This window comes from Sus scrofa, chromosome 10 (genome assembly GCF_054392235.1).
Source record: "Sus scrofa isolate SSC_HxYL_T2T_F1_AM1 chromosome 10, Sscrofa_HxYL_maternal_Yorkshire_Landrace_v2.0, whole genome shotgun sequence".
Classification (NCBI taxonomy): Eukaryota; Metazoa; Chordata; class Mammalia; order Artiodactyla; family Suidae; genus Sus; species Sus scrofa.
Genome location: NC_139392.1, coordinates 49,028,928 through 49,056,904, shown reverse-complemented (window position 1 = coordinate 49,056,904; position 27,977 = coordinate 49,028,928). Strand labels below are relative to the sequence as shown.

Sequence of the window (27,977 nt, the reverse complement as noted above, 5' to 3'; positions counted from 1 at the left end):
TCATGCCATACAATGAGACACCAACATCAAATGCTTTCACTGACATGTGGAATCTGAAAAAAGGACAGACTGAACTTCTTTGCAGAACAGATGCTGACTCACAGACATTGAAAAACTTATGGTCTCTGGAGGAGACAGTTTGGGGGGTGGGGGGATGTGCTTGGGCTGTGGGATGGAAATCCTGTGAAATCAGATTGTTATGATCATTATACAACTACAGATGTGATAAATTCATTTGAGTAATAAAAAAATTTAAAAAAAGAAAATAATGATGCTCCATGACTTAAAAATACTGTGGGATTGAAATCCTATAAAATTGGATTGTGATGATCACTATACAACTATAAATGTAATAAATTCATTGAGTAATAAAAAATGATGGCTAACAAAAAAAATGTTGTGTTTTTGTGGTTTGATTCAGCTGTTAGTACATTTTGGCATATTATCTTTATCAAATAAAAACTTTTTAATCAAAAGGCAGTGTGATTTTTGTTACATTCCATTTGAATCTTATTGTGTAGGATATTACAGTGTATGAGGATTCCAACACAACAGCTATGCCAGATATCGCAGAATTTGTGACCTCAGCAATACCTTCTCCTCTTTTGCAACCTCTTCAAAGTTTCTTTGATTTCTTTGTTCCTCAGACTGTATACCAAAGGGTTCACCATAGGAATCACCATAGTGTAGAAGACTGATGCAAATCTGTCAAAGCTGGAAGAACTTCCAGTGCTAGAACTTAAATAAACAAAGATACTTGTGGTGTAAAAGAGACTAACTGCTGTCAAGTGAGAAGCACAGGTGTTGAAAGCCTTGGACCTGCCTTTAGCTGAAGTGATCTTCATGATGGAGATGACAATATAGACATAGGATATCATGATAACTAGGGCATTTACTATCCCAAAGATCATAGTTAATACAATAGTTAAAAGTTGTAAGAAGAATGTGTCAGTGCAGGAAAGAATTAACAGTTGGGGCATGTCACAGAAGAAGTGGTGGATGACATTAGGCCCACAGAAGTGGAGCTGAAGCATGGCACACACTTGGGACAGAGAACCAGAGAGTCCAGCCATATAGGACCCCAGCACCATCTGACCATAGAGAGTGGGTGACATGATTGATGAATAGAGGAGTGGGTTACAAATGGCAGCATATAAATCATAAGCCATGACTGTCATGAGACAAGACTCACTCAGTCCCATGGTCAAAAAAACCAAACTCTGAACCAAACAGCCCACATAGGTGATAATTTTTTGATTCTGGAAGAAGTTATAGAGCATCTTGGAAGCTGTGGCGCTCACATAGCAAATATCAATGAAGGACAGATTACTAAGGAAGAAGTACATGGGTGTGTGGAGGTGGGCATATATTCTTATTAAGATGATGAGGCACATATTCCAAGTCAGGGTTGTCATATAGATCAACAGGAATACAACAAAGAGCATTGCTATGATTCTGGGAAAATCTGAGAATCCCACGGAGATGAAAGAGGTGATCTCTGTAGTATTTCCTCCCCTAATCATTGGATTGGTGCTCCTGAAATCAGAAAAAAAAGACAAGGGAATGCATTGTTGACTCAGGTAAAATGGCAGCATTACAATTCTCATATGTGGCATATTTTTCCTCCATTGAATACTGGAAAAATGCAAATGTGTCACTGTCCTGAGAGGAAAACCCCCAGCTTTTCATCTAGAATTTTAAGCAATGCCTTCTGAGTACTTCAGGTTCTCAGTTATTTCATGAGGTCTCATTAAACTTAAAAGGTATATTTTATGAGGAGTTCCCATTGTGGCCCTGTGGTAACAAATCTGACTAGTATCCATGAGGATGAGGATTCAATTCCTAGCCTTGTTCAGTGGGTTAAGGATCTGGCATGCAGTGAGCTGTAATGCAGTTCACAGATGTGGCTTGGATCCTCTGTTGCTGTTGCTGTGGTATAGGCCAGCAGCTGTAGCTCTGATTTGATCTCTAACCTGGGAACCTCCATATGCCACAGGTGTGGCCCTAAAAAGACCCCTAAAAAAAGACTTATTTTATGATAACTTTTGTCCCTCCCTGTGTATATTTATTGTGACTTTATATGTAACATGCATCTTCAAAGTCTTCCTGAAATCCACTATTAAATTTTAACATTTTACACTGCATAAAATGATATGTACACAGTGCAACAAAAAAAGTAAACGTCCTACAGCTGAGCTGTTCTCTGACCAATAAATTTGAACTTCAGCAAAAAGACATATTTTAAAAGTTGATTGAAAATGTTTAAACGAAAATAGAAATCCTGTGAGAACACATATAATGATGATATCATTGATTAAAATAACAAGTTTTTAAGAGACTTCTAATAATTCAATATAGAGCTTCTGCTTTACAATCACTACACATAAGTGCATCATTTTAGAATAAGTTTGAAATAGCTATTCTTTCCCAGATAACCATTTAGACAGATTTTTAATTTAATTTAAGGAAAGACTCCCAAATTCATTCAATGAGGCCACTATTACTCTGATACCAAAATCAGACAAAAACACTACAAGAAAGACAGTTACAGGCCAATAGGTTTGATGAATATAGATGCAAAAAGCATCACCAAAATTAGCAAAACAAATCCAATAATATATGAAAAGGATCACAAACCATGATCAAGTTGGACCTCTTACAGGTCCAAGGAATGCTTCAACATATGACAATCAAGCAATGTCATACACCACATTAACAAAAGGAAAGGAAACATTTGAAATAGCTGTGCTCTCCATGATGGTCATCTAGATAAAATTTAAAAATTACTTTTTTGCTCTTTTTGCTTTTTTAGGGCTGCACCCATGCCATATGGAAGTTCCCAGTTTAGGGAAAGAATTGCAGCTATAGCTGCCAGCCTAAACCACAGCCACAGCAAAGCAGGATCCAAGCCACATCTACAACCTACACCACAGCTCATGGCAATGCTGGATCCCTGACCCACTGAGTCAGGGTAGGGGTCAAACCCACATCCTCATGGATTGTAGACAGATTTGTTTCCATTGTACCACAATTGGAACTCCCTAAAAATTACTCCTTTACTCATAAAAAATTACACCATAAATAATAACTCCTCACATTTTATACAAATATATTCAATACATCAAGTCCAAAATGATGTGGAAAATTACATCTGATTTATAATCCTGATATACACAGAATGGATGCCCAATTAAATTATGAAATAGGCCTTCTTAGGGAAGTCTTTATACACAATTCCAAAATGATGCTAGAAGAACTCACTACTGGCCCCCACTCCTGTCCTGATTTTAAGATATTTTGCCTCCTGGGAAACAGTGTAGTACTCTGTGAAAGGTCAGACGTTAGAGATTTAGTTCTCAGTGATATAATCAAGATAACAACATAGGTCATTCCTGACTTCAGTTCCCGCCACCAAAAAAAAATTTTTGCAGCATTCCCATAGTTGCGCAGTGGAAAGGAGTCCAACTAGGAACCATGAGGTTGTTGGTTCGATCCTTGGCATTGCTCAGTGCGTTAAGGATCTGGCATTGCCCTGAGCTGTGGTGTAATTCAAAGACGCAGCTCAGATGGGGCATTGCTGTGGCATTGTTGTTGCATTGCTATTGCTAAGGCATAGGCCAGCAGCTGTAGCTCCAATTAGACCCCTAGCCTGGGAACCTCCATATGCCACAGGTGCAGCACCAAAAGGACAAAAAATATATATGTGTTAGCAATTATTCACAGACAAGATAACATGTGAAAATCTTAAAACACAGGAATAAGGCAGAAGCACACCCCTAGACCACAGAGATGGAGAAGGCCCACATTAGAAGGGTAGAGGAGCAGCACATTTCACTGCATTGCCCTTCCCCTATGTGACACAGTACTACACCAAGAGGACCCCTCTTGGCCTCTGCTTTCTTTAGTGAGAAAAAGAGAGGCCGATATGTACCTCCAGCTCCCCCAGCATTATGTGTCACTGCTCAGGAGGGCCACTTCAGTCTCATTTCCTAGAAGCTATGTGGTAATCCATGGGGTTTGACCACTGGGAATCAGATTGTGCCAGAGAAGAGGGACAGGATTTGCAATAATTAGTACTTTGAGCAGACTGAGTTCCTGCTTGCAGCAGTTCTGCCTGATATGAGACTCCATACAGTGAGCCTTGAAGCCTATTCTCTTGCATCCCTAATTCCTAATCCTCCCTACTACTGAGGTTATTCTCAAGCACTACCCCTACAGGAAGCATGGCTGGAACACTCAGAAAATTACACAAGCCAGGAGCACATGAGTGGAGTGTCCAGTCAGTGGCTCTGCCCATCTGCAGACCAAAGCTAGTGGCTCCATCAGGCCAGGAAACTTGTGCAGTTACCCAAATATGGAGCCTTGCCAGTCTTGGGGCCTGTTCTATCACCATGCTCAGGCAAGGAAGCTAGTTGCTAGCCTGAACTACTGCTGAATACAGCCTTCAGCCATACATGGTTAAAAGAACTAACCAATGGATCTGGAAAGCTGCATAACCCATCCTACAACTCTGCTTTCAGTAGCATGTGAGCAGAGAGCCCAATCAATGGCTGTGCCTCTCTTAATGCCACTCTTGGCCCAAATACCAAGGCAGAAATCCTATCAACTGTGTCAAACCATTGTCATCTTCTCCCCAACTTCAGAACATGGACAGTGTCCTCACCCATAAATAGACTTTAATAGCTAGCTAGCCCCAGCAGCCCAAGGGTATTACTAGATGACCCATCTAGAACTCCAAGCTGAACTGAATGGGGAATAGCTTTTGTTGCCAAGGCAAACACATGAAAAGACAACTAAGTGAAATTAAGAATGCATTAACAAAATGAACAAAATTAGTTCAACAAAGAAAGAGAAACCACACACACAGAGAGACACACACATACACACACACGAAAGCAGGAGCTCTTGCTGTGGTGGTGGGTTAAGAAAACAACTGCAGTGACTTGGGTCACTGTAGAGGTTCAGGTTCAATCCATGGCCTCGCAGAGTGAGTTAAAGAATCTGTCATTGCTGTAGCTGCAGCTGGGGCTCAGATTTAGTCCCTGGCCCAGGAATTTCCATATGCCATAGGTGTGACATAAACAAACAAACAAACAAAAAAACCCAGAAATCCTAGGGGTTAATAATAAAATGACTGAAATGAAGAAATCAATAGAGTGTTTTAACACTACACTCAACCAAGCAGGAAGAATCAGTGAGATAGAAAATAAGTCATTTTAAATTATTCTGTCAAAGAAAACAAAAGAATGAAAAAAATTTAAGAACTACAAGACTTACTATGGGACACCATCACCATCAAGACAAAAGATATGCGCATTTTGGTATTCCTAGAAGAGAAAGGAATAGAAAGAATACATAAATCATTAATGACCAAAAGCTTCCCAAATCTGGGGAACAAAAGAGACATTCACGTTCAAGAGATCCCTAAGCCCCCAACAAGGTGTCATAAAGGACTACATTGACAAATATTACAGTTAGGCTGTTAAATGTCAAAGGTGAGAATTTTGAAAACAACAAGAAAAAGGCAACCTATCACCTAAAAGGGAACTCCCCCTCATAAAATAATGGGCTGATTTCTCCTCAGAAAATTTTTAGGTCAGGAGAGGGCCCTTTCTTTCTTATTGGAAGAAAAACTATTAACCAAGAATACTATACATGGTAAAGTGTTCCTTCAGAGATAAAACTGTTAAAACCAAAGAAAAGCTGAGGATATTCATCACAGCCAGACCTGCCTTCCAAGAAATGCCAGAAGGTACTTCACAAGGAAATAAACATTTGAATGTAGGTGTAAGATGCACTGGTAAGTGTAATATAGAGTCAAAGTCATATGTTTTAATATTGTACTTGTGGTATGTAATGCACTTATGCTGATTTAAATTTTAAAAATAGACGTCTAAACAAAGCCATAGATACAATAATTCATATATTAAAACTTGTAAATTGCAACATTAATAACATAAAAAGTAAGGGCAGGGGATGAAGCAGTGTCAAATGTAGGAATGACATCCAAGTTAAATTGTTATCAGCTTAAAATTGGATGTTATAAATATATTTCCTGTAAGCCTCATGGTAACCACAAAGGAAAAACCTGTAGTTTCAACACAAAAGATTATGATAAAATGTCAAAGTTTACTGCTACACAAAGACATCACTTCAGAAAAGAAGACAGCAAGATAAGAAGCAAGGAATAATGAGTCTATAAAACAGAAACAATTAACAATTTGTCAGTAATGTCATAAACTATCAATCATTATTTTAAACATCAGCAGATTAAATTCTCCTGACAAAAGACATAGACTGTCTAAATAAATACAAAAGCAATATGCAACAATGCGTTTCTTTCAAGAGTGTCATTTTAGCTTTAAAGATAGAGGCTGAGAATGAAAGTGTAGGAAGATGTTTCAAGCCAATGGTAACCAAAATACTCAATGGAGAGAAGAAATTCTCTTCAATGTGTGGTATAGGGAAAATTGGATATTCATATGAAAAGAATGTGACTACTAGATCTCAATCTTACACCACTCAAAAAAATTATCTTGAAGGGAACTAAGGCTTAAATAAATGGTTCTATATAACCAATGACCATAAAACTCCTAGAAGAAAACAAGGGGGGGAAATTTCTTGATATGGGCCTTGGCAATGATTTTTTTTGAATAAGGAAAAAGCAAAAAAACAAATCTCAAAAATCAACAAGTGGATTTGTATCAAATAAAATAACCTTCTGCACAGCAAAATAATTAGCTTTTAAAAAGAGAGAAAAAGCAACCTATGGAATGAGAGAAAATACTTGCAAACCACACATATGATAAAGGATGAATTAAAAAATATATGAGATATAGAACTCAATACCAAAAATAATTTCAATAGGAACCCAATTAGCAATTAGGCAAAGGGACTGAATACGAAGACAACCAAGTGCCATAGACACATGGAAAGTTGCTTAATATCACTAATCATCAGAAAAATGACGATCAAAATCTTAATGAGCTATGACCTTGCACATGTTATAATGGCTATTATCAAAATGAAGAGATAACAAATGTTAGTGAGAATGTGTAGAAAAGGGAACCCTGTTCACTGCAATGGTAATGTAAGTTGGTGCAGCTACTATGAAAAACAGAGTGAAGTTTACTCAACCAGAAATAGAACTGCATATTCAGCAATTTCACTTCTGTGTATATATACAAATGAAACACAATCACTGTCCAGAATAGATATCTACAGCCCCATGTTCACTGCAGTTTTATTTACAATAGCCAAGACATTTGAATGAATAAAGAAATCATGATATATATACATTTCAGGCATCAGAAAACCTTGAGGGCATTGTGCTAAGTAATATAAGTCACATAGAGAAAGACAAATACTGTATGATCTCACTATGTGTGGGGGAAAAATCATAGAAGAGTTCCCATTGTGGCTCAGTGGAATCGAATCTGACTAGTATCCATCAGGACACAAGTTTGATCTCTGGCCCCACTCCATGGATTAAGGATTCAGCATTTCCAAGAGCTGTGGTATAGGTCACTGACATTGCTCAGATCTGGCATAGATGTGGCTGTGGCTGTAGCCAGCAGCTGTAGCTCTGATTCAACCCCTAGCATGGGAACTTCCATATTCCATAGGTGCAGCCCTAAAAAATAAAAAGAAAATCATAGAAGCAGAGACCAAGTCTGTGGTTCCAAAGAGGCAGAGGATGGAGAATGGGAGAATTGGGAGAAGGTGGTCAAATGTATAAACTTTCAGTTATAAGATAAATGAGTTCCAGGAATGTAATAGTCAACATAATGACAATAATTGAGAATTCTATATTGTATATTTGAGAGTTGTTAATGCTTTGAATTTTTCACCATTGAGAATGATGTCAGTTGTGGATGTGTCATATATGGCTATTAGTATGTTATGGTAGTTTCCCTCTATTTCTTGCTCACTTTCCAGAGAGTTTTTATCAGAAACAGGTGTTGAATTTTATCAAAAGCTTTTGACGCATCTATTGAGATGATCATATGGTTTTTATTCTTCAGTTTGTTGATGTGGCATGTCATAGTCATTGCTCTGCAGATACTGAAAAACCCTTGCATTCTAGCAATAAATCCCACTTGATCATGGTGGGATATAACTTTTTAATTTATTTTTGGATTCAGTTTGCTGGTATTTTGTTGATGATTGTTGCATCTATGTTCATAAGTGATATTGGCCTGTAATTTTCTTTTTCTCTGTGTGATATCCTCTGATTTTTGTATCAGGGTGATAGTGTTCTCATAGAATGAACTTGGAAATGTTCCTTCCTATGCAATTTCTAGAGGAGTTTCAGAAAGGTAGGTGTTAACTTTTATGTGAATGTTTGACAGAATTCGCCTGTGAAGCCATCCAGTCCCTGACGTTGGTTTTTTGGAATTCTTTAACCATAGTATGAATTTCAGTTCTTATGATTGGTCTACTCATATTTTCTATTTCTTTCTGGTTCAGTCTTGGGAGGTTGTACCTTTCTAAGTATCTGTCCGTTTCTTCTAGTTGTCCAATTTATTGGCATATAGTTTGCTTGTAGTAGTCTCTTATGATCCTTTGTATTTCTGTGATGACCATTGTAACTTTTTCTTTTTCATTTCTCATTTTATTGATTTCAGCCCTCTCCCCTTTTTTTCTTGGTGAGTCTGGCTAAAAGTAAATCAAATTTTTAATTTTTTTTAGGAACCAACTTTTGGTTTCATTGATCTTCTCTATTGTTTTCTTTGTCTCAATTTCATTTATTTCTGCTGTGATCTTTATAAGTTATTTCCTTCTAAAAATTTTAGCCTTTGTCTCTTCTTGCATCTCTAGTTTCAGAATGGGGGAAGATCTTTGCAAATGAAGTGCTCAACAAGGGATTAATCTGCTAAATACATAAATATCTCATTGAGCTTTCTACCAAAATAACAAAAAACCCCAACAATGGGCAAAAAATCTAGATAGACATTTCTCCAAAGAAGACAGACATGTGGCAAAAAAAAAAGCACATGAAAAGATGCTCAACATCACTAATTATTAGAGAAGTGCAATTCAAAACTACAATGACATATCACCTCACACCAGTCAGAATAGCTATCATCCAAAAGTCTACAAACAATAAGTGATGGAGAAAGTGCAGAGAAAAGGGAACCCTCCTGCACTGCCTGTGGGAATGTAAGCTGATGCAACCACTATAGAGAACAGTATGGAAGTTACTTTAAAAACAAACTTTAGAATTTCCATATGATCCAGAAATCCCACTCCTGGGCATCTATCCAGGGAAAATCATAATTCAAGAAGATACATGGACTCCAATATTCATTGCACTGCTATTAAAAATAACCAAGACATGGAAGCAACTTAAATGTCCATCAACAGAAGAATGGGTGAATAAGATGTGGTACCTATATGCAATGGGATACTACCCAATCACAAAAGAGAAGGAAATAATGCCATTTGCACCAACATGAATGGACCTAGAGATTTTCATACAACATGAAGAAAGATAGAAAGTCAAATATCACATGATATATGTGGAATCTAATGAAAATGATATAAAAGAACTTCTTGATAATACAGAAACAAACTCAAATTTCAAAACTGATTTTAGGAGTTCCCGTCGTGGCGCAGTGGTTAACGAATCCGACTAGGAACCATGAGGTTGCGGGTTTGGTCCCTGCCCTTGCTCAGTGGGTTAACGATCCGGCGTTGCCGTGAGCTGTGGTGTAGGTTGCAGACGCGGCTCGGATCCCGCGTTGCTGTGGCTCTGGCGTAGGCCGGTGGCTGCAGCTCTGATTGGACCCCTAGCCTGGGAACCTCCATATGCCGTGGGAGCGGCCCAAGAAATAGCAACAACAACAAAAAAGACAAAAAGGCAAAAAAAAAAAAAAAAAAAAAAACCTGATTTTATGGTTACCATAAATGAAACCATTGTAGAGAGGAAACAATGGGGAGGGTGAGAGTAACATATATACACTATGGTATAAAAGAGATGCTTAATGAGAACCTACTGTATAGCATAGGAAAATCTACTCAATGGTTTGTAATAGCCTACATGGGGAAAAATAAGTACATGTATTACTAATTCACATTGCTGTACACCTGAAACTAATACATTTTAAGTCAACTATATGCTAATAAAATTAAATAAAAAGAAAGCTGTTAAGAGAGTAAATTTTAAAAGTTCTCATCCCAAGGAAAAAAATTGTACCTGTAAGAAATATGGACATTAACTAATTTTAATATGGTAATCATTTTGCAATATTTATTTATATCAAATCATTATGTTGTACATCTTAAATGTCTACAATATTATATATCAATTCCATCTCAACAAAACTGTAAAAAAAAGTTTTAGTTCTGATACCTTCTCCCTTTATGTCCCAGTAGGTCAAACACACTTGTCCAATATACTCACAATGAAGTGAGCACAGCCAAACACCCAAATTATAAAGCAAATGGGATATAGATGCTCAGCACAAAATCAAGTACCACAATCCTGCTCAAGAGCTGTTGGTTATTATTATCACTGATGGTTTACAGATAACCATGAATCAATAGATGTGCCCAGGGACAGGAATGCCAGCAGTGCTAGAGTTTTATGGGTTAATTTGTGGAAATACCTGAGGCATCATCAGCCCTGTACACAGTCATGTATCTTTGCCTCAAGGCAGGAGTAGATTCAGACTTCATTTAGAGGCAAGTCAAGTGAGCTGTGGCCATGAAGATACAAATCACCTAAAGCATGTTCAATTTACTTTGCTTGAATTTGAGAACATATGGGTCTATTGAAAATTGGCATCAATCTATGATGGGCCTTGATGTCCGGAGTCAAAGCAAATATTTCAATCTTTAAATACTACAAAGGTATATTTCTACTTTTTGCTGGTACATTCAGCATGTTACAGGTCCCTGACAGATTCATAACAGATTACATCTGACACTGTCCATAACCCAAACTGAGGTGAAAGAGAAAATCAATAGTAACATCCAAGAAAACTCTGGAAATGATTAATAATTGAAAGGAGTTGAACTTTCAGAAAACAAAAAGTAGTATAAATGTTGACAATTAATTGTTCTTGTAAGAATAGATGTGTCAAAAGAGCAAATAGAAATTTAAGAAATAAATTTTGTTATCAGTAAGAATTTAATATCTGATAAAGTCAGTATGTAAAATTCATAAAGGATAAACTCTACCATAAATGGTCTGTGAGACCCAGTTCCCTATAAGTAAAAAGCATTAGGGAAATAAATACATAAGCATTTTTATACTCTTGAGATGGGAAACATTTCTGAAATATAACACCAACACAGAAACAATAAGGAAAATATGATATAACAATTCAAATATGGTTATGGCTAAAATTTCCCTTACATAAAATGCTTTTTAATAATAATTGATGAACTGGTGAAAAATAGTCACAAAATATAAAAATATAATATGGCAAAGTGTTTAATTTAAAAGGCATGAGTTTTTGGGTTGAGTCCTTAGGGTTTTCTAGGTATAGTATCATGTCATCTGCATACAGTGACAGTTTTATCTCTTCTCTTCCTATATGGATGCCTTTGATTTCTTTTGTTTGTCTAATTGCTGTGGCCAGGACTTCCAAAACTATGTTGAAGAGCAGTGGTGAGAGTGGGCATCCCTGTCTTGTTCCAGATTTGAGTGAGAAGACTTTCAGTTTTTCCCCATTGAGGATTATATTTGCTGTGGGTTTATCATAAATGGCTTTGATTATATTCAGGAATGTTCCCTCTATACCCACTTTGGCGAGGGTTTTGATTATGAATGGATGTTGAACTTTGTCAAATGCTTTTTCTGCGTCTATTGCGATGCGTGTACCCGCATGTTCATTGCAGCACTATTCACAATAGCCAAGACATGGAAACCACCCAAATGTCCATCGACAGAGGATTGGATTCGGAAGAGGTGGTATGTATACACAATGGAATACTACTCAGCCATAAAAAAGAATGACATAATGCCATTTGCAGCAACATGGATGGAACTAGAGAATCTCATCCTGAGTGAAATGAGCCAGAAAGACAAAGACAAATACCATATGATATCACTTATAACTGGAATCTAATATCCAGCACAAATGAACATCTCCTCAGAAAAGAAAATCATGGACTTGGAGAAGAGACTTGTGGCTGCCTGATGGGAGGAGGACGGAGTGGGAGGGATCGGGAGCTTGGGCTTATCAGACACAACTTAGAATAGATTTACAAGGAGATCCTGCTGAAGAGCATTGAGAACTATGTCTAGATACTCATGTTGCAACAGAAGAAAGGGTGGGGGGAAAATGTAATTGTAATGTATACATGTAAGGATAACCTGACCCCCTTGTTGTACAGTGGGAAAATAAAAAAAAAAAATAAAAGGCATGAGTAGGAGTTCCTGTCATGGCACAGTGGAAACAAATCCCACCAGGAACCGTGAGGTTGTCGGTTCAATCCCTGGTCTCGCTCAGTGGGTTAAGGATCCGGTGTTGCCAGGAGCTGTGGTGTATGCTGGCACTATGGCTCTGATTGTACCCCTAGCCTTGGAACCTCCGTATGCCATAGGTGCAGCCTAAAAAGACAAAAGAAAAAAAAAGGGGGACGCATAAGTAAATACTGCTGTTGAGTACACAAAATGGTCCTACCTTATTGAGGAAAAAATACTTTATGTAATTTATATAATCTTCTCTCTCTCTCCACACACACACACACACACACACACACACACACACACACACACACACAAAATGTGAGCTGGTTACAAATGCCTAAAATAATCATTGGTATGGAGTTGATGTTCTTCTTTGCACTTGTTGGTTGTTTTTCAATTTTCCACAACTCCTATCTTTATAATAAGAACAAGTTATTAAAATATATTAAACTTTAATCCTAAATAGTAGCTAAGAAGAGAGATAAAAAAGTGGGAAAATGACAGGGAGAGAATGAAAGATAGAGAATGGCAGGGAGAACAGACTCAGACTTTCCTGATTTATTACTGGATGTGTGACCTATAGAAAATTATTAATCCCTCAGACACCTCATTGATACATGGGGCTCTTAATACTTATAGGGTTGTTTCAGGGATTGAATGACATAAAGGCCTTAAAACAGTGAGCAATCAATAAATGTTGGCAATTGTCATTCTTATGGAATTCCTCACTGTAAAGGAAAAAATAAGGGAGAACTAAAACAAAAGGACCAAGGAGTTCTTCCAACTACCATATGCTCCAGCAATCCAATTCCTGGGCGTATATCTCAAGAAAACCATAATTTGCCAAGATACATGCACCTCAATGTTCACTGCAGCGCTGTTTACAATACCCAAGATATAGAATCAACCTGAATGTCCATCTACAGAGGATTTGATAAAGAAGACATTTAGCATATATACAATGGAATATTACTCAGCCATAAAAAAGAACGAAATAATGCTATTTGCAGCAACATGGATGGGCATAGAGATTATCATATGGAGTGAAGTAAGCCAGACAAAGAAAAATAAATATCATATGAGATCACTAATGTGTGGAATCTAATTTAAAATGATGAAAAAATCATTTACAAAATAGATGGAATTCCTGTTGAGGCACAGCAGGTTAAGGATCTGGCATTGTCTCTGAGGTGGTACAGGATCAAACCCTGACCCAGCACAATGAATTAAAGATCTGGCATTGCCACATTTGGGGCATGGATCACAGCTTGTGGCTTCAGTTGGATCTCTGGCTCAGAAACTACAATATCCTGCATGTGCATCCAGAAAAAAAAAAATCTTACAAAACAAAAACAGGCTCAGGTTTTTGAAACCAAACTTATGTTTACCAGAGGGTAAATGTGGGGAGAGGGATAAGTAAGGGGTTGGGACTGATATATATAAACTACCATGTATAAAATAGGTAACAAGCACCTACTGTACAGCACAGGGAAATCTACTCAATACTGTGCCATAACTTGCATGGGGAAAGAAACAGAATGGAAGTATACATATATGTGCAACTGATTCACTTTGCTGCACACCTGAAACTAACACAACCTTGTCAGTCAACTGTACTCTAATTAAATTGTTTTAAAAATGAGTTCCTAAATTAGATGGCCTCTAAACCTAAACTCAGAATATTGTTAATAAATGACTGATTTATTTCCATGCTATTTCATCATCTCTCATTCAGCAAAATTGTAAACACCCGATGCTGCTTTTATGCTCCATCAACACCAACTACAATTGAACTGATGGTACTCTCACTACAAATAATATGTGGACTAGTGGAGATGCTACGCTATTTAATGATAAGCATCTCATGTACTAATATTTATATAATTAAATAAATATATTTTAATACATTAGGAAATGGTTCTTTTACTCCCTTTTGAATATGAAAGTATAAATGTATTTGTTTTATTTCATTTTATGGTTTTACTAAATTTAAAATCTTTCTGTTTACTCTTACAATAGGGTGCTGCTAATATGTTTCTCAGATGATTTGTCCAAGATGAGTAGGAATCAAAAAAAATATTTTGAAAATAAAAACTCTCACACACAACATCTCCAAAACATCAACATAATTATTCAATTCAGTAAAACCACGCAAGATTTTGCCCAATTGCTTGTTAAGAAATTCTTCACTTTGTGAATACCTTTTGAAACAGACTCAGCCACAACTAAGCATTCTGTGTAACCCAGCACTCCCAGAAAAGAATGAAGAGTAGTGCATTGTTTTACTTATTCATGAAAAAAATTGTCATAAAAATTTCTGTTGTTAGACTTTGGTAAACTAGAGGAAAAGCAAATGTATTCTGAATGTATTCACTCTTTTTGATTAAAAATTCTTAACGTGTTCATCACATCTTAATATTTAGAAGAAAAAAAATGACTGAGGTAAATATTGCTTGGAGATTTCACTACGGAGATAGAGCTAATCAAAACTTTGTCCAAAGATGATCTACAAAGGACATGGTCATTTGCCAGGTTGTGCAGGGTACAAAATAATGTGAAGAAAGCCAGGAATGGTGCTGGATGAAGAACAAGATAAGTAAAAGAAATTTAAAGTGACAGCTATACCAACACTACCTGTACTAGGAGCGGGCATGTCTGATGACTGTGTCACCTGTATCATCAGACCCCCAAGGTATTCATCATGAGAGGGGACAGCTATTTGAAATATTTCAAAAGGCCAGTGCAGGAGTTCCCGTCATGGCGCAGTGGTTAACGAATCCGACTAGGAACCATGAGGTTGCGGGTTTGGTCCCTGCCCTTGCTCAGTGGGTTAACGATCTGGCATTGCCGTGAGCTGTGGTGTAGGTTGCAGACGCGGCTCAGATCCTGTGTTGCTGTGGCTCTGGCATAGGCTGGTGGCTACAGCTCCGATTGGACCCCTAGCCTGGGAACCTCCATATGCCGTGGGAGCAGCCCAAGAAATAGCTAAAAAGACAAAAAAAAAAAAAAAAAAAAAGCCAGTGCAATGGTACTTGAGGACTTCGTCATACCATTATGGAGAAACAATGAATCCAAGCTGTATATTGAAATCAACATCAAATTAATTATATTTTTTAAATTAGATTCCTCAGGAAAAAGTAAATCAAAAGAGTCCATGGGATGGATAAAGTTTGGAAACACAGACAGGCATTTTAAATCTTAGGAAATTTCCCTGAATTGAAGTAAATTATTATTTTAATTCAGCACTCGATTAACTTGTACAATGTGTTGGGCTTCGTAGACATGATTTCATTTGATTTTACAGGATCCTATCACCCCCTCGTTTTCAGGGGAAAAAAATGGAAGGAAACAGAGTTCAAGATTACATTCTTGAGAAACTGCAGAACTAGTCCTCAACATTTGTCTCCCACCAGAGTGAGGACCTAAAATTTTAGGGTAGAGATCATCCTTTCACTGAAAGTCATAGAATCTGGGTAAGGAGAAAGAGAACATGAGGAAGAGCTCTATGAGGGGGGTATGGACATGAGGAGGGGGGAAGAGTTGAAGAATGAAAGAAACAGAACTATAAACTTTGCTCCATGAACATCCTCCTAAAAGATTCACATGGCTATAGAGATAGCACAGAACCCACTGTTCTCTCTAAATCTCATCCTCTCACCTTGACTCCGTTCCCAAGAAGACAGAGTTCTTGCCAAAGGTTGACACTGTGTATCTCGTTCTCCCATAAAATTTTTCAGGTGGGCCCTATTGCCCTTCAAGATAGGAACTTTGTCCATGAGCTGGCTGTTCATCACTGCCAGAGAGATTCTCACAGGGGTGTTACTCTTAAATATGGTACTATAGGCAGAGGTGAAAGGAGAAGGACAATTAGAGAGAGGAACCTCTCCAGGTACTTGCTCTCTGGAGTCAGTGTTGTCATGGAGCTTTTGTCCCTGCTAATTTCACGCTCCACTTTGCCATGCCCCTTCTGGATCCATTCCCTACTTTCCAATAGTCCAATCATAATCTTAGGATTATAGCTTTTCTTTTAATGAACTCAAAGTCATTAGAGCTAGAAAGACCCAGGGATTTTTTAGTCCAATACCATCAATATCCAGGTGAGGACCTGAAGCCTGTAGAGCTAAGGGATTTGTCAAGATGACAAAGCAAGTTGGTAAGAATAACTTGAAACAATTATGTTAAGCATGTGCACTTCCTGTTTACTAAGTAGTTTCATTATACACATATACACATACACACATACTCTATTATATGTATACATACAGGAGTTCCCGTTGCGCCTCAGTGGGTTAAGAACCAGACTAGTATCCATGAGGATGCAGGTTTGATACCTCACCTTGTTCAGTGGGTTAAGGATCCTGCTTCATCAAGCTGTGGCATAGGTCACAGATGCAGCTTGGATCCTGTGGCCATGACGTAGGCCTGCAGCTAGTGCTTAGATTCTCCCTCTACCCTGGGAACGTCCATATGCCATGGGTGTGGCCCTAAAAATAATCAATTAAGTAATTTAAAATAAAAATTTTAAAATAGCTATATAGACATGGCTCAGATCCCGCGTTGCTGTGGCTCTGGCATAGGCTGGCAGCTACAGCTCTGCTTAGACCCCTAGCCTGGGAACCTCCATGTGCCATGGGAGCAGACCCAGAAAAAGGCAAAAAGACAAAAAAAAACATATATATATATATATATATATATATATATATATATACACATTTTCTCAAATATGTTATCTGAAACAATTACCACAGCAGCCCTGTGAGGCAGACATAACATGATTTCCCATGATAAGTGAGGAATTTGAAGCAAGAAGACATACAAAAATTGAAAAAGCTAATTCATGACAGGGCCACAAATTATTATGGTTACACCCATGGGTATTGGTATCAACATATCACAAATTGAGGTGGGAGTCTGGCTTTTCCACTTGAGTGCTGTGTGACCTTGAGCAGATTAACCACGCTGAGCCTCAGAATTATCGCTTCAGGTTTTCATAAAATGAAGCTGACAGTAGGAGCTATTTCATTGAGTAGTTCTTCCTAGACAGAATCAAATTAGGGAATGCTCATAAATCATTATGTAGAGTATCTATTACATAGCATGCCTTCTATCAATAGTAGGTGTGAGGTTTTCTGAATTGGATTTCTTTCAATATATTATGCTGCATTACTATTTATTCATTAAAATACCTACCTCAGCTCATTTCCATAAAACTTCTGTGTTTTTTTTTTAATAGTGGTGCTCATCTATTCTGCCCTACTAGGAATGTTTTAGCAAGGTCCCACCCTTGATTTCATCTACTTCAGCTAACCTTAATTCCAGGGAAAATGGGATGGTTGGGGCAAAGAACTAAATATATTCTTTTGTTCTTGCTAATATGCTAGTAGTTTCATATTCCCATGATAAAAGCTAGTCATATAATCATTGAAACCAAACAGATTCTTCTTTTTTTCAAGAGGTAGTTTTTATTTAAACAAAACAGAAAAAAAGAAGTTATTGATCCCCTCGCAAGCACCAGATGCTATCAGTGGTCCCACGGTTACAATGGTTCATAAAACATGGTCTCATCCTCAAGGAATGTGCAGTGTCACTGAGAGTTTCTGATTCATACACAGATACAGTCAGTGATGTAGGTGTCGTGCCAAAGGTCAGAAGAGGCTTCCTATAGGGAAAGCCACCTGACTTCCCTTGAGAAGCATGAGTAAGATGTGGGATGCTGAACCTCTTGAAATGCAGATGCCTCAACTTTGAGGTGAAGAACTTAATAGTCTAACATAAAGCCTTATGAGAATCAAATGTGAGAATTCAAGGAAACCATCCTATCTCAGAGGTTTTTCATACTTGTAAAAGCCAATTGAAGTTATTGAACTAACCCCACCTGCCTCAATAAACATTGCTCCACTTCTTCAGCCTTCTTTCTAGAAGACTATGACTCCTGCTTAGAATTGGAAACCAACAAAATTGATCCCTTTATCTTCACGGAATAACCTTGGTTTGTCTCATATAATACATTGTGTCTTCAAGCCTCTTTAATTTTTCTGATATAAGTATAGCTAACCCAGCTCTCTTTTGGCTTCCATGTACATGAATTTTCTCTTTTTCTACCCCCTCACTTTTATTCCACGTGTGTTCTTAAAGTTGTAATGAGTCTTTTATAGGCAGCATATACTTGGGCATAGCTTCTTTATCCATTCACTACTCAGTGGGTTTGACTGGATATTTTAGGGTTATTACATTTAAAGTAGTATTGATAGGCATGAACTTACAATTTCTGTTTAGTGACTCTTTTTCTTGCTGTTTAATAATTCCTTTATTGCTTTCTTCTCTTTGCCCTTTTCCCTATAATTTTTTGATTTTTTTTTTTTGTGTGTGTGTGTTTGCTATTTCTTTGGGCCACTCCCGCGGCATATGGAGATTCCCAGGCTAGGGGTCTAATCGGAGCTGTAGCCGCTGGCCTACGCCAGAGCCACAGCAAATGCAGGATCCGAGCCGCGTCTGCAACCTACACCACAGCTCATGGCAACACCGGATCATTAACCCACTGAGCAGGGGCAGGGATCAAACCTGCAACCTCATGGTTCCTAGTCGGATTCGTTAACTGCTGCGCCACGATGGGAACTCCTATAATTTGTTGATTTTGAGTAGTGGTATGCTTAGCTTCATTTCTCTTTACCTTGTGTGAATTTACTATAGATTTTGGTTTTGTGCCAACTGTAAGGTTTCATTCAATATCTTGCATGGATGAACATAGAGATTATCATACTAAGTGAAGAAAATCAGACAGAAATGCAAATATCATATGCTATCACTTATATGTGGAATCTAAAAAATGATAAAAATGAATTTATTTACAAAACAGAGAAAACAAACTTATGATTACCTAAGGGAAAAGTGGATGAGAGATAAATTAGGAGTTTGGGATTAAGAGACACATTAATAAATATAAGACAGACAAACAACAATGACCAGCTGTATAGCACAGGGAACTATATTCAATATCCTGTAATAACCTATAATGGAAATGTATCTGAAAAGAAATATATGTATATAACTGAATCACTTCATTATATACTCAAAAACTAACATACCATTGTAAATCAAATACGCTTTGATTTTTTTAAAAGATCTTAAATTATTAATGGTCTACATTAAGATGATAACAAGTTCAAATACACACAAAAACTATATTTTACCCTTCTTTCCCACATTTTATATTTTTGATATAACAATCCACATCATTTTACCTGTGCATCCATTAAATTTATTGTAGTTGTAGTTATTTTTACCTATTTTCTCTTTTAATATTTATACTAGATTTATGATTGCCATATCAGCATGATTACTACATAAGAATGTCCTGAATTTAGCAATATTTACCCCCACTAATCATTTATATTATCATATGTTTCCCGTTATTTATTAGCGAGATTTTATTTCAGCTTGAAAAAATTCCTTTAACACTTATTGTAAAGGCAATCGAGTGGTGAAAAATCCATCAGATTTGCTTTTCTGAAAAACTGTTTTTCACTCCTTTAATTGTGAAGGACAACTTCTCCAGGTAGACTCTTCTTGGTTGGCAAGTTCTTCTTTCAGCACTTCAAATAGATCCTGTCACTTCCTTTGGGCTGGAAATATTCTGATGAAAATGTCCCGATAGCATTAGGGAGGTTGCATTGTTTGTAAGAAATTGTTTTTCTCTTGCAGCTTTTAAGATTGTGTCCTTGTCTTTACCATTTGACATATTACTTGTACTATGTCTCAGCATGGTTCTCATTGTATTCAAATTGCATGGGCATGTAAATTGAAACCACAATGAGATACTACCTCACAACCATTAGACTGATGATCATGAAGGAAAAAAAAAAGTGCAAGAATTGGTGAAGATGTGGAGATAAAGGAACACTTGTACACTGGTAGTGGGTGATAAATTGGCTTCACTGCTATGGAAAACAGTATGAAGTTTCTCAAAAAATTAAATATAGATCTATCATATGATCCAGCAGTTCAACTTATGACTATATATAAAATGTAAATAAAAATATAATATTGAAAAGATAGCACTTCCATATTAATTGAATTCATCACAAGGCCAAAATATGGAAACAACCAAAAAATTCAGCAACAAATGGAAAGTGAACAAGAGATACACATATAAAATAGAATATTATTCAGCCATGAGACAAACAGAAATCTTCTCATTTGTGACTGAAAGGAATGTGTGGAGCTTGAGGGCATTATGATACTTAAGATAGGCCAGACTCAGAAAAAAAAGTACTAAATAATATCACAACTATGTGAAGTTTAAAAAGCCAATCTCATAGAAACAGAATCAGAATGATGATTACCAGGGGATGCAGGAGCAGAAGACATGAGGAGATGAAGTTAAAGGGTACAAACTTGCAATAGGAAGATGAATACATTCTGGAGGTCTAAGGCATAGCATAGTAATCATCACCAACAATATTGTGCTATAAACACACAGCAGAGGCTTATCTCCTACTGAGGCCCCCAGACCGATTAGAAATAGGATTCATGTTATCAAAATCAGGTTGGGCTCTCCATTGCAAGGATAGTTGCTTTTAATCAGAATGCTAGCCATCTAGGGAGATGGTGAATATGGTGTGTCCAAAAACCATCTCTGTAGATTCTGCTTTGCCATGAATGGTTTTAAAGGGAAAAAGGGAAGTAATCTCAGTTAGTCCTTCAGATAGGGAATCAGAGTCATTTTGTTCAGGGGAGGGCCACACATGTGGCATGTGGAAGTTCCCTGGCCATGGACCAAGCCAGGGACCCAAGCCAGTCTAGTGACAACATGGAAACTTAACCCGTCGTACCACAAAGGAACTCCAGAGATCAGATACTTAACCATCTCCCATTGATGCACCTCCTGACATTCAGGCTTGTCAACATCTTGTGACCTTTCCTGAGATGTTCTCTTGTTCACAGTTTATTAATGAGATAACTGAAATGTGGAAGCTAAGGAAGAGATCTGATCATCTTTTAATTTCTTATTCTTCATGTCTACCTCTTTGATCTAGGGAAGGAAACCACAGCTTAGGTGAGATATTGCTTGATCAAAAGATCTGAAAGGTGTGCTTGGGCCTGAGATGAGTAGAACAGGAAGGTGCATGGTTTAAGCTTAGTTATAATAAATCTCTGCTACAATGACAAAACAAAGGGGCTTCCTGCTGAGGACCATTTCCTGCAAAGAGCTTCTTACACTCACACATACATATTTTTAAAGAGCAGTGCTTAAGAAAATGTACCTAAGCCCGGATGGATGTGAGGTGGGCACACAACATTTATTTACATTGCACTATTTTTTGGCATGGGGTAACCCCTCACACACTCTCCCAAGAGATCAACAATTCCTCTTCTGTCAATTGTGTGCAAGTGCAAACTCATGGAGAACTTGGTAAGAGCTTCAAATGTCTCTTCATTTACAGTTGTTTAACAGAATAATTCATGTGACCATTGAAACTGAGACCCCAAAACAACATTAAGAATCCAATGACTCTCCAAGGGCAATATGTAAACTAATAATACACTTTAATCAGTGTGTTGAAGTTGGGAAATCTGGAAACTCAACAGTCAGGAACATGCCTTAGTCCTCTTTTTAACCAAACCACAAGGACCACAAATTTACATCTTCCTTCTGAAGACAAAAGATGGCTAGAATTAACAACACTGCTTAAACCACAGCCTGTTTCCTCTCCTATCCCTTGAGGTTAACTAGAAAATATCAGCATTACAATACCTCTAACCATTCTACTCCAACCATTATACAATCCCTACAAAACCATAAATTTCTAGGACATAAAATGTTGGCCACTTTCAGTAGGAAGGAAAGTATATATGTTTTCTATACTTGGTCTTCCTCTGCAATATTGAATATAAGTAAATAACACCATTATTGCCATAAATTCTCACACAATTCTCATCACACCAAACATGTTGAGATGTTTGAAACAGCAGAAACTTCTTGATAAGAATGATCCTGTTGCCTATGTTACCAATGGTAAATTTTCCAAATTTAATGGGAGAGAGGTTTGAATCCTACAATATAAGAAATTGTTATTGACTGTGACGTGGATTTTTGGATACCATCTCCAACAAAAATCCCCACTGGATACTAGATGCAAAAAATTACACCAACAGATTCATAAGTAAATAGCCCAGAAGGGGCTGCATATATCATTCCATTCCTCTTCATGATTTAAATCACCTCCTCCTTCCTTGGACTACAGCTGCTGGGGATTGGGATGTAGCCAGAGACTTAGATAACAAGCACTGAAAGAAGCCTTACACAAACATACGTTATCCCAGACTACTCTCTGCAGGAGGCACAGTCAGGCCAAATGTATACCTTGTTTCTGACCAATGGTATATCCCCTCTATCTGTTCATGTTCATTCTGGTCAGAAACACAGAGCAAACAATTGTCACCGCCATGTCTAGATTAGGCTGTATCAGAATATTTGGGAGATAAGTTTTCCACAATCCTGGGACTTCTGTCACGTCTCTCCTTTCGGGTCATAAGTTTAAGATTGAACAGACATCATCTCGGAGGCAAAAAGAAAGCAACAAAGTCTGAAACCTTGATGTTTCATGAATACTTGCTGATAAGTGAATAAATGCTGAAGCCACACCGCATGTAGAATGAAAATAATGGGCCACAAGGACTTAAAGATATTTTGATTGTGTGGTAGGATATAGCCGTATGTCCATTTTGGCATATGATCTCTGTCACATTAAACCTTTTTGGTCCAAGGCAGTATGAATTTTGTTATTCTCCATTCATGTGAATATTATTGTGTGTTAAGGTGATTCTAACAGGACAAACATGTCAGACATCACAGTCTGTTGCCTCAGCAACACTCTTTCCTCTTTTTCAATCTCTTCAAGGCATCTTTGATTTCTTTGTTCCTCAGACTATATATCAAAGGGTTCAACACAGGAATCACCACAGTGTAGAAGACTGATGCAAATCTGTCAAAGCCTGGGGAACCACCAGAGCTGGAACTCAAATAGACACAGGTTCTTGAGGTATAGAAGAGAGGAAGAGGGTAACTGCTGTCAAGTGAGAAGCACAGGTGTTGAAAGCCTTGGACCTGCCTTTAGCTGAAGTGATCTTCATGATGGAGATGACAATGTAGATATAGGATATCATGATAACTAGGGCATTTACTATCCCAAAGATCATTGCTGATATAGCAGTTAAGAGTCGTACAAAGAATGTGTTAGAGCAGGAAAGAACCCACAGCTGGGGCATGTCACAGAAGAAGTGGTGGATGACATTAGGCCCACAGAAGTGGAGCTGAGGCATGGCACACACTTGGGACAGAGAACCAGAGAGTCCAGCCATATAGGACCCCAGCACCATCCGACCACAGAGAGAGGGTGACATGATTGATGAATAGAGGAGTGGGTTACAAATGGCAGCATATCGATCATAAGCCATGACTGTCATGAGACAAGACTCACTCAGTCCCATGGTTGAAAACACAAAGTATTGAATGGCACAACCCACAAAGGTGATAGTTGGCTTTTCCTGGAAAAAGTCGTAGAGCATCTTGGGGGCTGTAGAGCTCACATAGCATATATCTATAAAGAGCAGATTACTGATGAAGAAGTACATGGCTATGTGGAGGTGGGGATCCATCTTTATCAAGACAATGAGACACAGATTCCAAGTCAGTGTCAAAATATATATCACCAGGAACACAACAAAGAGGACTGCTCTGATATGGGGAAAATCTGAGAATCCCAGGAGGATAAAGTCTGTGATATTTGTAATATTTTCTCCCCCAGTCATTGTCTTTGTACTCCTGAAGTCAGAAAAGACAAGAGAATGCATTGCTGACTCAGGTGAAATGGTAACAGTACCAATCTAATGCATGCCATATTTTTCCACCGTCGAGCACTGGCAAAGGGAATATCCTTCAGTGTCTTGGGGTAAAGACCTCAGCTTTTCATCTTGAATTGTTGGCAAGAGCCTTCTCAGTGCTTCAGGTTCTCAGTTATGCCATGAAGTCTCATGATAAATTACAAAGATATTTTCAAAGTTGACTGAAAAGTTTTCAAAAAGCAATATGAATTTTGTGATTACTATATAAAAGATTATATCATTGATTAAAATTATAGGTTTAAAAAAGAATGTATATGTATGTATGACTGAGTCACTTTGCTCTACAGCAGAAATTGGCACAACATTATATCTCAAATATACCATGAAATTAAAAAAATTAAATAACAGCTTTTTTAATGACCTCTGATAATTCAGGGGTAACTGCTGCTTAATAATAGTATTGCATAAGTAACACCATTTCAGAATAATTTTGAAATAGCTCTTCTCTCCCAAATGACCTTTTAGATAGGTTTTTATATTTTCTTCTTTTACACATAAGAAAAAAATTACTGTTTATTATAACTTCTCAAGATTTTTGTACATATATTCAACCAAACAGCTCCTAGGTGGCCTAGAAAATTACACCATGATTTATAATCCTGATAATATTTTGGAGGGACAGCCTGTTTGCCCCACTAAGTTATGAAATAAGTCTTCTTAGGGAAGATTTCATACAAAACATTCCAAAGGGAAGCTAGAATGACTCACTACTGGCCCCAACTTTTGTCCTAATTGCATGAATTTTTCATTTTAAGAAGCGACATAAAAGACTGGTTAAGGGTTAAGACTTTCAATTTTTAGTTCTGAGTGTCATAATCAATATAGCAACATAGATTATTCCTGAATTCAGTCCTCCTCACCAGAAAAAAAAAACTGGTAACTATTCATAGGCAAGATACCAATGTTAAAATTCAAAAACAAAGGATGAAGAGCATCATCCCTGGGCCACAGAGACCAAGAAGGACCACATGAAAAGAATAGAGAAGAAGCTATACTCTGACCTCACTGCCCTTCCTCTCTGCTGCTTCAGTGCCACACAAAAATGGCCCCTCATTGCCCATGGTTTTCCACAACATTGAAGAAGCAGATAAATTTCTAGAAATGTATGACTTAGAAAAACTGAATCAGAAAAGAATAGAAAGTCTGAACAGAACAATAACTAGTAAGGAGACTAGTAATCAGAAACCTCCCAACAAAGAGAAGCCCAGGACCAGATGGCTTCATGGTAAATTCTACCAATTTTGACTTGATCCACATCCCAAGATGGAGCCAAATATCAGGAACATTCAACTGGTGGGGGGTAGGGGGTGGATGGGAGGGCGGATTGTGACATGGATTCCATGGGGAGAAAGGGGGATGGGAGGAAGCTGTTCAATCAGATAGGGACAGACACTGCGCTGACTCACTTTGGTGACCAAGCAGACTAAGGGATCCTATCCATGCCCATAGAAAAAAAAAAGTCTGTGAGAAAACAGTCAGCCCTGAGGTGAGGAGGTCCAGGATCCTGCATGAGGAGCCACAGAAACCCAACCACAGAGCCCAGGTTCTGGAAAACAGCCTCACTTTATGCATCAATGCAGAACATGAGATACTGATGATTTTCACCCTCCAACTGTCACCTTCTGGATGACTCTTTATCAGCCTGGGAAACCAGGGAGGAGGGGATCTCTGCTCTTCCCCAGTGTGAACTCTGAATCCCACAGTGTGGGATTTACACAGCTTTCTACAAAGGTGTAAGAATAAAACTCATACCAAACTCAGTATAGAGGGCACGTACCTTAACTTAATAAAAGTCATTCATCGGGCGTTCCCTTCGTGGCTCAGTGGTTAACGAACCTGACTAGGATCCATGAGGATTCGGGTTTGATCCCTGGCTTCTCTTAGTGGGTTAAGGACCTGACATTGCCATGAGCTGTGGTGTAGGTCGCAGACGCAGCTCAGATCTGGCATTGCTGTGGCTGTGGCTGTGGTGTAGGCTGGTGGCTATAGCTCTGATTCCACCTTTAGCCTAGGAACTTCCATATGCCATGGATGAGGCCCTAAAAAGCAAAAAACAAAAACAAAAACAAAAACAAAAAACAGAAAAAACAAAAACAAAATAAAAGTCATTTATGACAAACCCACAGCAAATATAATACTCAATAGAAAAAAGCTGAAAGCCTTTCTGATAAAATCTGAAACAAGACAAGGATGCCCACTCTCACCACTTTCATTCAGCATAATATTGGAAGTCCTAGCAACAACAATCCCACAAACAAAAGAAATAAAAGTTATCCAAATTGGAATAGAAGAGGTAAAATTGTCACTGTATGCAGATGACAAGATACTACATATAAAAAACCCTAAGGACCCCACACAAAAACTACCTGAAGTGATCACCAATGAATTCAGCAAATTAGCAGGGCACAAGACAACATTTGGAAATCCGTTGCATTTCTGTATATTAACAATGAAATATTAGAAAAGGGATACAAAAATACAATACCTTTTAAAATTGCGGCCAAAAAAATCAACTGCCTAGAAATAAATCTGACCGAGGAGGTTAAAGACTTTTATGCTGAGAACTATAAAATATTAATCAAGGGAATTAAAGAGGATTCAAAGGAATGGAGAGATATTCCATGTTCCTGGGTTGGAAGAATTAATATCATAAAAATGGCCTCTATACCCAAAGCAAACTACAGATTCAATGCAATCTCTCTCAATTACCATGATATTTTTCATAGAACTATAACAATTCAAATTTAATATGGAAGCATAAAAGCCCAAAACTTCCAAGGCAATCCTGAGGAATACGCAGGAGGCATAACTCTCCCAGACTTCAGTTAATATTACAAATAAGACAGTATGGTACTGGTACCAAAACAGACATACAGACCAAAGGAACAGAATAGAGAATCCAGCAATAAACCCAGACACCTTCTGTCAGTTAATCTCCCACAAAGGAGGAAAGAATATAAAGTGGGAAAAAAAGACAATCTTTTCAGCAAGTGGTGCTGGGAAAACCGGTCAGCTTCATGTAAATCAGTGCAACTGGAACACACCCTCACACCGTGGACAAAAATAAACTCAAAATGCAGTAAAAACTTAAAGGTAAGACAAGACACCATCAAACTCCTATTCATTCCCTGCACAAACCTATGTGCTGGCCATAACCAAACCTGGCCCTAGAGTGAGGCCCAGACTGTTCCTCAGGGCATCGCTAGATTACCCAGGGCACACTCTAGTCTCCTACCTTGCAGTTGGCTGCTGGAGCTGCAGGAAGATCCGCGATCCAAGGCAGGCAGACCTAGCCCCAACCCAGAGGGGTGGGAATCCTACTACCAAGGCAAGTCAGGTCGAATTTCCACGCTGGAGAATGAGAACTAGCGCTTGTGGGCGTGGCTGTGGGCGGAAGGATATGCTCCCTGTGCTGGGTTCCTGAGATGTGGGAGACAATGCAGTCGTGCGGCGACCATGAGGAGGTGCGGCGACCATGAGGACCAACGGCGGCAATGAGGACCTGCCCGTTCAGTGATGCCCCCTGCCCACCCGACTGCCCTGGAGAGTGCGCTGAGGAGAGAGGAGAGTGTGCCCTGGCTCAGCTTCAGGCCGACTTTAGGGTAAGTTCAAACCAAACCAAATTGGGGTCCAACTGCGGTGGGGGATGGGG

General features: G+C 38.2%; 1 protein-coding gene and 1 pseudogene across 1 annotated transcript; both read right to left on the bottom strand.

The window, feature by feature from the left end:
* Positions 1–584: 584 nt before the first annotated feature.
* LOC146399375 (olfactory receptor 5AN1-like) lies at positions 585–27,662 on the bottom strand. The gene is made up of 3 exons (XM_084979666.1): positions 27,561–27,662; positions 5,278–5,327; positions 585–1,536 (listed from the first exon to the last, which is right to left on the bottom strand). Exon 3 carries the CDS (start codon positions 1,521–1,523, stop codon positions 585–587), a length of 939 nt encoding a protein of 312 aa, XP_084835792.1. The 5' UTR covers positions 1,524–1,536; positions 5,278–5,327; positions 27,561–27,662.
* On the bottom strand, positions 23,286–24,232 carry LOC110257916 (olfactory receptor 5AN1-like; annotated as a pseudogene).
* Positions 27,663–27,977: the final 315 nt, after the last annotated feature.